Source organism: Myotis brandtii, unplaced genomic scaffold (assembly GCF_000412655.1).
Source record: "Myotis brandtii unplaced genomic scaffold, ASM41265v1 scaffold17, whole genome shotgun sequence".
In the NCBI taxonomy this organism is placed as follows: Eukaryota; Metazoa; Chordata; class Mammalia; order Chiroptera; family Vespertilionidae; genus Myotis; species Myotis brandtii.
In genome coordinates, this window is record NW_005356259.1 from 5,923,728 (window position 1) to 5,939,367 (window position 15,640).

The window sequence follows — 15,640 nt, forward strand, 5'->3', positions numbered from 1 at the left end:
TAGCTTAGGATTCTGAACAAATTTCACTAAGTTCCATGACTGTATCCACTTAGTCCAATAAAAGAAGAAATGTTTGACTTTCTTGCTTGTCCGCAGTGGAACTAATTCACGAAATTGCTGACCCACCCCTGAGCCAGTAGCACTCCTGGGGACAGAAAGCTGAACCTACACACTGCGCCCACTTCTACTTCCTCACTCTTCCCTCAGGGCATCAGTGTGTCACACTCTTCTCTGGAGGCCACTTTTAAAACCCTGCTATTACCAGGATGATTCTAGTCTCTTTCTGCTCACGGTGTCTAGGAGTGCTGAAAGGCAGGAAGAAGTCTGACTAAGCCCAGTGCTCTATAAGATGAATCTGTTAGATTAGAGGAAAGGAACTACTCTTAGCTTCATCCTTGAAACCAGATCCTAAAACAAAGTGTTTTATTGCTTTAAAAGCAGTTGAAAATCACTGTTCTAGATTTTTGATACTAAGGTTTTAGTAGCTTAGAAATATGGCTATTTCCGGGAAAATGTTAGAGGTAGCAATAGACCAGTAAGGTTTTTATGACAAAATTGTTCATTATAATGAACCAAGTTTACACATATGGCTTAAATAGAAAGATCATGATGGGCTTTCATGCATTCAGATAAAATTTAAGAGGTAGGATCCACTTGAATATTAATCATTTAAAAGTTGAAATTTCCAGGGACTAAGTTGAGGAACTGTTTATGTCTTAGCATCTAGCACAATGCCTTAAAAAAACAAAGCTATTTATCACTGGTTAAGAAAATAAATCCAACAGCAATATGGATAATTTATTCTTGAAGGATCTTTCTCGTTTTAAGCGGAAATAAACTTAGAATAGGCAAAAATTTTGGCCAAGGACAAATAGACAATCACAAGTTAGAAATACATATATGTAATAATGTGAAAATATGTCACTCTGTTTTATTCTGAGTTTAATTTATCTTTTAAAATGAGGAAAAATAAAGATATAAATATGTCAGAAGGAAGTATTGGAATATTTTTCTAGCTTACCTATTTTCTATTTTGTGAATCAAGTTTCTCTGTGCATTTTTTATGGAAAATTCTACATCGGTGGTAGGTATATTAGTGGTCAACTGATTCATGCAGAAGCAAAAAAAAAAAAATGAAACAAAACAGAAACGTACCTGCCATGATAGATATTTAATTTATTTTAATAATAGGCAAATGAATGTTTTGGTAGTCACATTTTAATGTACTTTTATTTGTATATATAAATCATTTCAAGCAAAGCAGAAGCATTAGCAGAGTGACAGATTTGCATTTAAAATGTTTGTTTTTATAAACAAATATATGATTTGGGTGCTCAACCCTGTAGACTAAATCTTAAACCAAACCACAGGCCCTAAATATGTATAAGACAAATCACTTAAAAATATCTAATTTTTTAATCATGTAAAAATACCATTTTTTTCTGGTCAAGTCTATGTTAAATCTTAAAACATATGCAATTTCAATAACACACTAGATAGTCTCAATGAGTAAATCATCAAATATTAATTAAAATATTTCCCTTGTTTGCCACTGTCATGATGCTTTTCCAAGAGTGTGCTAGTAGTGATGGGGGAGGTGCTATGTTGCCAACAAACAGTATTCTTTTTCCTTGCACTGCTTAGGACTCATCTCTGTTAGCTTCATCTTGAAGGGTATCTATGTTTGAGAGGATAACAAATATCTCACACACACACAAAAAAAGACAGATAGAGAAAGGAAGGAAGAAAAGAAGGGAGGGAGGAAGGAAAGGAGGGAGGGAGAGAGGAGGGGGGAGGGAGGGAGGAAGTAAAGAGAAGAGGAAAGGAAAAAAAAGAAGAAAGAGGAGGGAGAGGAAGAGAAAGAGACCATTGCTTTATATAATGATTCTGAAATATACATGAATATGGTACTGATTTGATATTATATTAACTAGTTTTAAAAATTGAATGTCATTCAGTATTTTAGGAAAATCTGTTAATTTTTGGAAGAAAACAAGAGCCATTCAGCTATTTTTCTTAGCCAGTTTTTACTCAATCATTCTTTAAAGGATCCCTAAGAACAAAAATGTTAATATTTAATTTCTCTTGATTTTATCTGAAATCATTTTTAGACATGGGGTGTATTATGTGGGTGGAATCAACTTTCCTGTTGTTATTCTACTGCAAGTAGATATTGTGTACACGTGTTTAGCTTGAAGAACAGATACATTGCTCTTAATATGAATCCATATTGTGATAGTCCCAGAACAAAACACATTTTATGTGTCAAAATAAAGAAAAAAACTAGAAAATACAATAAAATGTCATTTTGTCTGCCCATTTTGTCTATGATATATACATACTTTTTGCTATTCAAGAGCAAAGAACTTGGTAAACATATGATAATATAATTATAAATACATTTTAAGGGAAAATTATATTAAACAATAATGTGTATCTAAAACTAGTAACAGCTTTCTATCATTTATTTATCTAACTTTTCCTTCCTCCCATTTTGAACTTTGCTAACCAACTTTTAATGAAAATATTCCATATTTCAGTTTCTTATTAATTTTGACTGCTTTTTATCAATGATTCATATAAAAAAGCAATATTTTTCTATACTACCGACAACCCTCTTAGTATTAAAATGTGAATATGTACTGGGAAACTTATAAAAGCAGTTATATAAGCTTATATAATCATAAGATGATATTCATTCTTTACTTCATCAGTGAGACAAGAGTTGGTAAAGGACAATGCACCCATTGGGTTTGGGATTTAAAATGAACATAAATGAATAATCACAGAAGACTGATCTTTTCCTAGAATTTACACTTCTTTCTCTCTCCATAATCCTTCTGCCCATCATGATTAAAAATCTGAAGATCATGCAAGTTTTATTGTTCTGTCCTCAAATAATTTTGAATTTGTTTCACTTTCACATTTCTTACTCCTTATATTAAAAAATTAATATAAAAGTTGTTCCTCTACAGCAGCGGTTCTCAACCTGTGGGTCGCTCTTTTACATATTAATATGCATAGACAAAAATATAGAATATGTAATGAAACTATACTTACATACATGTACACACATACTTGTAGGCATGTGACCATGGGATAAGATAAGAACCAGTTACTAAAATGGAAACCTAAAATCATTTTGATGATGCAATTATAAATAGTGTCACAACTTCCTAATTTCCTTGTTGCTGATAAATGCAAACTGGATGAGAGCTATGAAAATTATATAGTCTTTCTTGAGACTCAAACAAGAATTCCACAATGTACCAGTGTTGTGAATATCAATACACTACTTTTTCTAGAACTCTTCGAATCAAAGCATGTGTCATTAATCTGATTACCTTAGACCATGACTTCAATAACATGAATAGAGATGAAATGAATAGCCCAACCTTAGTGTGCATGTCACCATGCTGTGTTTATGTTGAGCACGATGCAAAATAATTCATTATTTTTAGTTTGGAGAGAACATATCTAGCTAGCTAGCTAGCTATTTATTTATTAATGAATTAGTAGTCAATTGTCTTTTAAAAAATATATATTTTCATTAATTTCAGAGAGAAAGGGAGAAGGATAGAAAGATAGAAACATAAATGATGAAAGAGAACCATCGATGGACTGCCTCCTGCACGCCCCCACTGGGGATTAAGCCCACAATCCGGGCATGTGCCCCTTACCGAAATTGAACCCGGAACTTTTCAGTCCTCAGGCCAATGCTCTATCCACTGAGCCAAACAGGCTAGGGCACAAGGATTTTTTTTCTTTAATCTTACATAACATCAGTAATCCAGTTATAGAGCAGTTCTAGGGTAGTTCAGAGATTAAATGCTTTCTTAAAGGAACTGAGCTTCCCCCCCCCCCTAAATTTCTGCTTGCCATTATCAGTGAATAATCTTGGTAGCTGCAAATGCTACAAGTATAATAAGGCATGTGCCCTGACCTGGAATCCAACAGTGACCTCCTGGTTCATAGGTCGACACTCAACCACTGAGCCACACTGGCTGGTCTTGAAAACATATTTAAAACATATAGATCTTCTCAGGAAAATAATTTCAAAATTAGTTATTTAAAACGAGAGGCCCGGTGCATGACATTCGTGCACTGGGGGTGGGGTGGGGTGGGGGAGGGGTCTTTCAGCCTGGCCTGTGCCCTCTCGCAGTCCAGGACCCCTCACTTCTTGCCGCCCACCTGCTTGCTGTTCCTTACCCCTCGGCTCGCTGCTCCTTAGCACTGTGCTCGCCCGAGGTGAGCCCGGCTTCTGGCTGCGTGGCGCTCCCCCTGTGGGAGTGCACTGACCACCAGGGGGCAGCTCCTGCATTGAGCATCTTCCCCTGGTGGTCAGTGCGCATCATAGCAACCGGTCGTTCTGCTGTTCGGTTGATTTGCATATTAGGGATTTATTATACAGGATGCTCCCCGGTTATATTTTTTTGCATCTCATTTACATCATTTTGATCTTTTTTATTTCTCTTGAATTACTTTTTATTTTCGTATAATAAATAGAAAAGCCATTTATTTTTCTTATTTGTGAGTATGAGTGCAGAATATACAGTTATAATTCTTAATTGTAAATATTTCCACTGCAATTCCTGTAAAAATGTATTCACTTACTAAGCTGCTGAATCGTTGAGCTGATACTCAGCTGACCTTTCAAAGCAGGCCTGAATCCCTGGATCTCTCCACAGCCGCTTTATTACCTCCGCCAGGTCCCGCGTCATTCCTCCATCTTCTAGGGTATTTGCCATCGCATAAAGTTGTCTTTGGTCTTCCTATGGCAATGTTTTTATGAAAAGAATAAAAATGTGTCATTATTTGAAATCACATATTCTTTTTTTAAAATAGAACATTTAAACTGGATGATTTTATATTATTTCTTTAGGTAATAATTCCATTGAACATGTAAACAATATATCTAAAGTGCCTTATGATCACTGGCTAATACCCAAAAGAGTTCTCCATTGCAAAAATTAATAGATTTAAGTATTATAATAAAAAGGTAGGATATTTTGTTATATATTTTGCTATAAATCATTAAGTTTTGATTATGATGTAAAAAGGGATAACAATAGCTTGGTATAAGTCCATCGAGCTCTCAGATGGTCAAATGCTCATAAAAGGGTAATGGATCTGATCTAAATTGGCGCATAGTGTTCCTTTGATAATGGCCACATTTTTTCCCTAGGAAATAAAAATATCAAATAAGAATTAGAGAAATGGAAAATAAAACTCAGTATTCTAAAAATCATACTTAAAAATTGATATACAATATTATTTGCCATCATGTACCTCTTTGTAATCATATTACTAATGGTAAACATTTAAATATACTCAAAATTTTGAACGTCCAATGTAGTGCTGTTAATTGCATGCCTTTGGGGGCAAATTAATAGGGCAGAGTTAAGACAATGAAAAAAAAAAGAGGAAAATAGAGAAGAAAGCAAAAATTGTGTTAGTCCTGATAGAATATTTGGAGTTGACAAGGGCAGATATAAAAGTACACTGAGTAAATAATACAGTCCACAGTTTACCTAAACTATCAAGTCTGTTTTGTAACAAAAATATTTTAAGAATAAGAATTTGAATTTCACAATAATCGTTGACCAATATAGACCAGGCAAATGAAGTCTGGGCTCATATTCTCCTTGTCTGATTCCAAAGCTCTTACTCTTTCCTGTACATATTCTTATACTCCAAGACAGCACATGTAATATCTCACACAATCCTCACAAACAGTCGCATAGACACTATATTTTTTCCCATTTTACAAATGAGGAATCTAAGAGTCAGTGCTTAATTTGATGAGCCAATAAAGAAAATAAGCATCAGAAGAAGAGTCAAAAAAAAAGAAGAAGAAGAAGAGTCAAACCCAAATATATTTTGTGAAATGTTAGGAGTATCTCCAATAAGAACTTGCTGGTTTTCTGATACAATTTAATTTATTGTTCTTATTGTAAATTGATGCCAATTTATTTCACTGTTTTATTAAAAATCTGCTGAGAAACATAAGGGTATGTTTCTCAATGTTAGAGAGAGGCTCTCTTAAGATTAAAAGCCTTATTTTTGTCTTTCTTCACATTGAGATTTTATTGCCAAACCAAACTGATCAAATGACCATTAGGCCAACATTTTTAAACCCCATTTTCTTGCATCAGCATTGGGTAAGTTTTAAATACTTCTTCCTGATTATTTGGCTATGAGAGAGAACTGCAAAGCCAATAAAATATGATGCAGCCACTTTTGCTGACATTATCTCATTTGCCTCTTTCCACTATTAAAATGCCTTTTAGGAGAAATGATGCAATGAGACAGTTGCTCAAACAGTTTTGTCCATACAGGGGAAAAACTACATGCCTTGTTAGCATCCTATAATAAAAGCCTAATATGCTAAGTGTCCGGTAGTCGATCATCCGTTCAACCAAGCAAAGCGTAATATGCTAATGATATGCTAAGCTGCTCAACCGCTCACTATGACGTGCACGGACCACCGAGGGGCAGATGCTCCGACTGGTAGGTTAGCTTGCTGCTGGGGTCTGGCCTATTGGAACTGAGTGAGATGGGCTGGATATGCCCTGGAGCCCTCCTGCAGCCTCTCCCTGGCTGGCCATACTCCTGTGTCCCTCCCCAGCCCTGATTGTGCACCAATGGGGTCCCTCAGCCTGGCCTGCGTCCTCTCACAATCTGGGACTCCTCAGGGGGTGTTGGAGAGCCAGTTTTGGCCTGATCCCACAGGCCAGGCTGAGGGACCCCACTGATGCACGAATTTGTGCACCGGGCCTCTAGTACCTTTATAAACCATGCTAATAAACTCTTTCATTTCTCTTTAAAATTTTCCATTTTAATTTAAATATGCTTTGTTTGTATAGATATCATGAACATAGTCTCACCTTGAGCATTTAAATGTCACGAAGTCCTCTTTGACCAATACATCAATCCTACTACCTCCCCCAAGAGCAAGCAATCCTATCAGTTTGGCTTTTGTATTTTGAGATATTTAGTTTTTTTATTTTATTGCATTCATAACTGAAGTTGATGGAGGTGATTTTCAAACCAGGCTGTACATTATAAGCCCATGGAGCACTTCTTAAAAATATTGATACCAGGACCTCAACACAAACAAGATGATCCAGAATCTCTGATGTCAATTTCTGCAAAGGTATTTTAAGGAATTTCTCCAGTGACTCAAATGTGAGGACTGAGTTAAGAATCAATATACAGAATTTTTTTTGGTGTCTTTTTAAATCACATAAGTAATGTCTTATTGGACATACTGCATTTCCATTCTTGAAGTTATTCCTCAGTTGCTAAAGGGCTAACATGGTAATTTAAAGAATCAAAATTCATGTATTTAAGGGCTTGGGTCCACCAAACAAATTTGAATTTTTAAAATATATAACACAGGTATTAATGAGAACTTGTCTTTTACATAACATCCAAATTGATTGAAAACTGAACTCCTACTGCTTATCTTACTCCCATGTTTTCAAAACTTCAGTATTTTCAAATCTCTTATTATTGCTCACACGACTCTACATTTTTGACTCATGCCTTTCTTTTTATAGTTATTTCTCTCTTTCCTCCTCTCACCCTCTCTCCCTTTCCTCATTTCCTCAAGAACTACAGGACTCATTCCTCTTTCTGGAACTCACCAAGCCCTCATTTCATGTCTTCCTTGTTGCCCACTTCCTGCTTCATTCGGTCTCTTCCCAAATACCGTCCCCTCATGCGTGCCATCCATGGCCATCCTTTTTCTATTACTCTCTAGCCCCTTGCCCTCCTTGATTTAATAAGTACTAATAAGTATTTATTAGTACTTATATAGTACACGTCTTTATTCTGTATCTTTTATATTATACTTTAAGCACTTGAAGGCAGAGATTTCATTATTTTGTTCACGTCTACATCCTTAAGACTGGGAAGAGAATCTAATACATAGTTCATGCCTCTGAAGTATTGTTGAATGAATGAATCGATAAAATAAATATATTAATTATCTCAGACCACACTTGTAGGGAAACTTTAAGGGAACCTCCAATAATTTCCCACATTTTTTTTTCTATAGTCCCAAGTGGGAATGGGTGGCATCCTGAAGAAATTTTACTTCCTTATAATTTATTTGGAAAGGCATGGAAATTATGGTGGTTCTAGAATGGCGAATTCAAGGTTGCATAGTTCTGGGATTATTGCTTAGAAAGCAAAATATATATTTTCTGTACAGGTTACCCAGAACTTCCTCATCAATATTAGGGACTTGAGATGGTCCTAGAACCTCATGAATATGCATTCTGAACCCTAGACTCATATTTCCAAAGATTGCAAAAAATATATCTATCAAATGAAGGAAAATATATCATAATTTAGTTATTTGGGAAAATACCTGTTTAAAAATGCCAAGCTTATTGCTTCAGATTTTTAGAGTCTTTGATAACTAATATTGTTTGAAAATTTCCAAGAAGTTGTAATAGTATGTAAGTATCCCAGACTTATTTGATCACAGAACTTGTATCATAGACCATCTTCAGAAATCTGTGTTCTTTGGTTCAGATTGTAGGGTTCACTTTGCTGGGTGCTATGTCAAAAATAGTTTTAAAACACCCAGATTGTGTGATAAAAGTGTTATAACTTTTAACATTCTTTTATGCTGGTTTATTGGATGTTTCAGAAGTTCTAAAGTAGAATATAAAATATATATATATATATATATATATATATATATATATATATATATATATATATATATATATATATATATATATATATATATATATATATATATATATATATATATATATGAGAGAGAGAGAGAGAGAGAGAGAGAGAGAGAGAGAGGGAATATGCAAAGTGTATGTTACGGCGTCACAGTAATGACCGTTCAACAGGCTGCGCACGCATGGAGTACCTCTAGGTCCCTCCTCCCCACCTCCGATCCCGCAGAATTGGCGCAGATCCCTCCCGCCTCCCGTGGAAGTGGCACGGCTCCCTCCCACCAGTGCTCTCAGGCGCACTGCGGCTCCCGCCGGCTCCCACGGAAGCAGTGGGCGGCCTATTGCATGTGATATTGTGCACTGGGTCACTAGTAATATTCATAAAGGGTAAATGGAAATTTATTAAATGCCTTTATTCTGCCCTGTCTTGTTTCTTCAGCTTTATTCTCCTTACAAGTTCTATATTCCTGAAGTCAGTCTATTAGATATTAAGCCAAAACAAGAACAAGCCCCCTTTCTCTTTTCTTTTCTTTTTTGTTAATCCTCACTCGAGGATATTTTTTCCATTGATTTTTAGAGTGGAAGGGAGGGGGAGAGACACATCAATGTGAGAGACACATCAACTGGTTGGCTCCCACATGCATTGGGGCCTGCAACCCAAGTACATGTTAGATGTGCAGAATAAAATAATACATTTTAATTTGCCTATATTCAAAGTGATTACTAAAAAGTAACTATATCTAATATTTACTGGGAGCTTACATTTTGCAATACTTGGTATTTAAATGTATATCTTATGTTTCTCCTTCATTTCACAATAGCCATTATAATTCAGTAAGGAAAGCACTAATATTTTGTGGGTAAGGGAGCTGAAATTAGAGACAGTAAGTAACTGGTCTAAACTTAAGGAACCAGTAACCAAAAAACTCATGTAAATTTTTGGTTAAGACTCTTTTCCTCTTTGAATGGCAATCTGTGTGATAATGTATAATGGCTATGTAAGAATATATAACCTGGCATAAATAAACAAATAAAAAGATAAAGAGAAAGCTGTAGGAAATCAGAACTCTGAATTGTACACATAGGTAAAGTGCTTAGCAATTAATCTGTTGAATACACAGTTTAAGTGAGATGCATAAAATGCATTAATCCTAAAATCAAATACTAAAGATTGTGATTGAAACCACAATCATTTATGTTAGTTTAAATAAAAATATGAGCTGTGTAGTGCCTGGCAATGGTGATACTTGATACTTGAGAACATAGTTACTCCTGAGAAGTTGTGCCAGTTGCTTAGTGCTGCTTAAATTAATCTGTTTTTTTTCCCATTCAATGCACATTTTGAATAAATTACATATCTTTTATTTTTCAGTTAGCAATAATGGCAGCAATGTACAGAATCTATTATCTTCACTCCACCTGAATACCAGATCATTAAGACTTTTAACCAACAGATTTCAGGTCTTTAGTGATTGCTGGAATCACCTCTTTGCAAACACTGGGCTATATGAAGCACACAATATCTCTCTGTATAAAACTCTAATATGCAAATAGACCAAACGGCAGAACAACCAAACAACCAGTCGCTATGACGTGACCACCAGGGGGTGCGCGCAGAACATGGCAGGGGTTAGCCGTGGCGGGATGGTGGAACAGGTGAGCGGGGGTGCCAGCCCAAGGCAGAGCACTGGTCGCTGTCATCGGGGTGAGCCTCTGGTGGTTATTGAAAATTCTTTGTTCCAGCATGCTGTGGTCCTGCCTGGAGCTCACATCTGCTGCCAGCGCCCAGCACTGGCCCCAATCACTCGGTGCCGTCAGCGGGTGCGAGTGATGGCTGCTGGCCCTGATCGCCCCTGAGGGCTTCTCCACCTCCCCCTGGTCCTGAAGGGTGATTGAAGCAGCAGCCGCCGCTCACGCCCACTGCTGGAGCCAGCCATGCTCACACTTGCTGCTGGCGCTGGCCCCAATTGCTCCACGCAGTCAGCGGATGTGAGCAGGGCTTGTGCCATGTCAGCACATGGGAGCGGTGGCGGTGGGAGTGGGGCTGCCAGCAGACAGGGGGTTGGGGGCCGTGGGCTGGGCGGGGGCGCAGAGGATAGGCTGAAGCCTGCCCCTGTGCCCACCACAACCTCTCGGCCCACAGTTCCTTTCAAGGTACACAAATTCGTGCACTGGGCCCCTAGTATTTAAATAAGTAGCAATAGGCAAGGTTGTGATTTCCAATTTCAGTGATGCAACTATATGGAATATTACACATGCAAATTAAAACAGTAAATTATTTTCAAATTAATGCAGAAAGAACACCTATTTCAGGAATTATTACTGCTTAGAAGAAAGAAAATAATTATTACAAGTATTTTTACAAAATACCTTGCATAGGAAGAAGTAATCTAATAGAAGCCAGGAGAAGTGGGTTTTGCTCTAAACTCTAGCAATTGAAGGGAGGCCAATCCCTTATTTTGTGACCCTTATTTTTTCACAACTTTAAGTAAAAGGGTTAGTTTAAGTTGTCTTTTAAGGGTCAGTTCAACATCCTAGGTTTGTAGGAAAACACAGACAGAGTGAAAACTAAACTACCCTTGAATAACAACATGATAACTACATCTTAGGATGATAAAAACAGTAAGGATGTTTGGAGTTCAGTTCTTGCAAGTTTCCCTTTTACATGAAGGAGAAAAACTGTAATCTAGAAAAGTAGGTGACTTACTGGAGCCGAGTTCTGGGTTAAGCTGAAAAGGAAGGAGCGCCTAGCAGAACTCCTGACTCTGCTTTACAAAGGATTTGCCCCAAGGACATTTCCATGCTCTTTGTCAGGAAGAGGCAGAGCTAGATGGAATTTATTGTATTCTTTATAATTAGTAGCATGAGCTTCCTCAGAAAACCAAAAAATAGAACTACTATGTGGTTCAGCAAGTTCACTACTGGGTAACAAAAACACTAATTTGGAAAGATATATGCATCCTTATGTTCATTGCAGCATTATTCAACTACTATGTGATTCAGTAAGTTCACTACTGGGTAGCTATCAAGAAGAAAACAAAAACACTAATTCGGAAAGATATAAGCATCCTTATGTTCATTGCAGCATTATTCACAATAGCCAAGATATGGAAGCAACATGAGTGTCCATAAATAGAAAAATGAATAAAACAGTTGTTTTTTTATGCACACACACATATATAAAACATATACATCTACACACATATGTACAATGGAATGTTAGTCATAAAAAATGAAACCTTACCATTTGTAACAGTATGGATGGACTTAGAGTAAAATAAGTCAGAGAAAGACAAATAGGTTATGATTTCACTACCTGTGGGGAGGAGTAACTAGGGTGAAGGGGAATAAGAGGTACAAACTTCCAGTTACAAAATCAATCAATCACCGTGATGTAATGTACAGCATAGGGAATATCATCTATAGCATCAAATTAACTTTGTACAGTGACAGATAGTTACTAGATAAATGTGGTGATCACTTCATAAGGTGCATAAACATTGAATAATTATGCTGTATACCTGAAACCCATGTAATATTGTATGTCAACTATGCTTTAAGAAAAATAAGAAAAAAAGTACTAGCATGAGATATTTTTCTTTTCATCCTAATCATTTCCAATGGTCATTTAGATGGTTTAAACTACTGGTAAAATGGGGAAGAAAAAAGTATAAATGTCACTTTTTCCCTTGTACTTACTATACTGTTCTTCTCTGTTTTTATTTTCATATATCAAGGTATCTAAGAATTACTTTGGGAACAATTCAATTGTCATCGGATGCAACCAGCTGCTCCCGGAGGGGATAGGGAAATGGGTGAGTTCTTCCTAAGAATTGTACACAGTTACTCCCTTTTTTGGGTGTGGCTAACTATTGTTCTTTGGATAATACTACACGCTTTGTTTGTCAACTAAAATGGTTTTATTTGCTTGCACATAAACTGTTTTAAAACAAGTTGATTTTAAATGTATTTTAACATAAAATAATTACATTACAAAATAGAAAATAGAAGAAAAATGAAACTACTTAGTTGCTATCTTAATAACAAAACTATGACTACTTGAGTATATTTACTATAGAAACATTTTAATCACATAATTTTGAATTATTTTTAAACATAACATTATTAAATAATTGGTTCCATGCCACGGAGTCTTTGTAATGATCACTGAACAATAATAACTGCAGTGTTTTTCTTAAAAATAAAGTCTCCATGAAATGACTCACAATGAAACTAAGAAAATAAAGGTAAAGATCTTGACATTTGATTTTATGGAATAAACTCTTTTGTATTTAGCAAATATAAACAGTATTTTTCTCTAATATAGTATATTATTGGGTATCAAGTTTTACTTCTAGGAATAGCTAATGTTGAATAAGGTTATAAAAGAAAAATTTCATTCAAAAGAAAATTGGAAATCTTACATTAAACAGAATTAATGTTTCCAAAATTCATATTTCATATTCTTAAATTTTTGGTATAGATTAGTACTATAAGCTTATTAAGTCCTACTGTTTTATCACTCATGCTCCATTGTAGGACATAAAACTGTGATTATTAGCATACTTACTGCACTTCTGGCATTTTCATAGTCAATCCCGAGGGTGGTCATGGCTTTCACAATAGCTAGGATAGATTGCAATGTATTACTGTAAATTACTGCTTTGAATTCCATGCATTCTTGCTCACTGTAACCGTTCTTATGGATGATCCTATAATTTAAACATGAAAAGCTTTCATGAGCCAAACAATTGATTTTTTAAAAATACTAAAACACAATAATAATTTGCTTGAATAAAATTAAAGTATATATTTGTTGAAAAAGGAAGAATTTTGTCCATACATATATGCTAAATCTGAACAATATTTTTTTGGTTTTTGGATTTTTATTATCATTTGAGTTTAGTACAATATTTTATTTCTGATTTCCTAATGCTAAATATAAAGACAACTTAGGATTTGCTCTAGATAAAGCGCTATTAAAAATGGGAAAATCATGAACATTTTATTTAGAAAGCTTATTTCTTTTCAAGAGAAAAAACGCCCAGATTCCCAGGACAAAGTTGTGTAAGTAGTGTTTACACATGATATCAAGAGGAAAAGAAGTAAGTTAGTATGAAATTCAAGTCTTTTCCTCTCACTTAAGACACTCTAAAAAATAGGAGTGTGTGCTTTCTATTTAGAGCAGTAACAAAGGCATCTTTTTTAAATGTAGGTAATTCCTGGCTGTTAAATTCCTGTCACACTACATGCGTGCCACTGAGTACTCAAGGCTGAAATGCTGAGACATTTAATTTGGCTGAACTCTTCTTTTCCTTCCACTCATTCAATTAGAACTCAAAAATATTACAATATTTTTAGAAATAGATTAAAATAGATTTACCTATTAAAAGCTAAAATCTTTGCATATGCTAATTACTTTATTGCTTTATTGCATAATGTGTTCTTATTTCTTTTAGCTAGTTTTTCTCTCTCATTGTTTTGGAAATGCTTTTTAGGCATTATTCTGGATGTCATGTTATTAAAGATTTGTGTTGTATCCATTTAGAGACTTTAGCATGGGGGTTGGGGGGGGGGGGGGGATCTCCCAAGATATTAAAATCTTTAAATGGATTCTGCAGTGAAAGGGGTAGAGACAGTACCTATATCTCTTCTACTTTTAATATCTTATTGCCAATAATTGCTGTATTTGTAATGTAAATATGGCCATGTTTATTTTGACATATTAAACAATTAGAGTAAATTAAGTAGTCAATTAAAGGCTATAGAAAATGCAGTAAAATATTTTTGTGGATATATTAGGAATAAGTTTATTAAAGAAATTCCAATTCTTAGTCAAAAATTAAAATTGGAAAATTATTTTAATTATTAAATCAGAATGCCAATTACAAATAGGGGTCATTTAGATTTTCTTCCTGGCACAAGTACTGATCCCTTTCCTTTCACCATTGAAAAAGGAAACATCTATCACAAAGCAAATGACAAAAATAGACTTTAAAAAATCCAGCTGCAGTGGGACTTGAAGTAACTTGTTTTGGAGCTGCACAAATGTATTTCTGTGAAATAGAGCTCTCTACCTGCAAGTTAATTCCTAGCTCTGTTCAAATTAATAAGCTTTTACTGGGCATTTTCGGTAACATATTACATTATGCACTGAAGAAAATGAATAAATTAAACAAGTCCTTCTTTCCCCCCATCCCCCCAAAAATAGACTAGTCACTGGACACATTAATTCAAATTAAAAGATATTAAAAATTAATTCCTCAATCACACCAGCCCCAATGAAATACTTAATACCTACATGTGGCTAGGACAGTGGTTCTCAACCTTCCTAATGCTGCGACCCTTTAATACAGTTTCTCATGTTGTGGTGACCCCCAACCATAAAATTATTTTCGCTGCTACTTCATAACTGTAACTTTGCTACTGTTATGAATGGTAATGTAAATGTCTGATATGCAGGATGTATTTTCATGGTTACAAATTGAACATAATTAAAGCATAGTGATTAATCACAAAAACAATATGTAATTATATATGTTTTCCGATGGTCTTAGGCGACCCCTGTGAAAGGGTCGTTCGACCCCCAAAGGGGTCACGACCCACAGGTTGAGAACTGCTGGGCTAGGAGCTACCATGGTGAAGAGTACAGCTATATAACCTCTCTATCACCCAGGAAAGTTCTATTAGAGACTACTGGATTATAGGAAGGGAGAGCATATCTGATTTTTGTACAGTGTGGTTATGTGTAGCAACAACCTCTGCATGGTACAATGCACTAGAAAAGAAAAAGTGATACATTTTATTGGGAGTAAGGGATCAGGGTAGAAGCAGTGATAAACAGTTGAATTTTCTAGCATAAATAGTTATTTCCAGATAATCAAGAGGAAGAGAATAACCTAGGCAGAAGAATCAGTATGACCAAATATAATGCT

The 15,640-nt window shown here is 35.4% G+C and overlaps 1 protein-coding gene across 1 annotated transcript in view; it reads right to left on the minus strand.

Moving 5' to 3' along the window:
• The window catches only part of GNAT3 (guanine nucleotide binding protein, alpha transducing 3), a 45,356-nt gene that overhangs the window by 13,685 nt on the left and 16,031 nt on the right, over window positions 1-15,640 (minus strand). Inside the window, exons 3-4 of the mRNA XM_005862921.2 lie at window positions 13,276-13,417; window positions 4,615-4,772 (exon numbers count right to left, since the gene is read on the minus strand). Of these exons, the coding sequence (XP_005862983.1) occupies window positions 4,615-4,772; window positions 13,276-13,417 (300 nt within the window). The remainder of the gene's footprint in view (window positions 1-4,614; window positions 4,773-13,275; window positions 13,418-15,640) is intronic.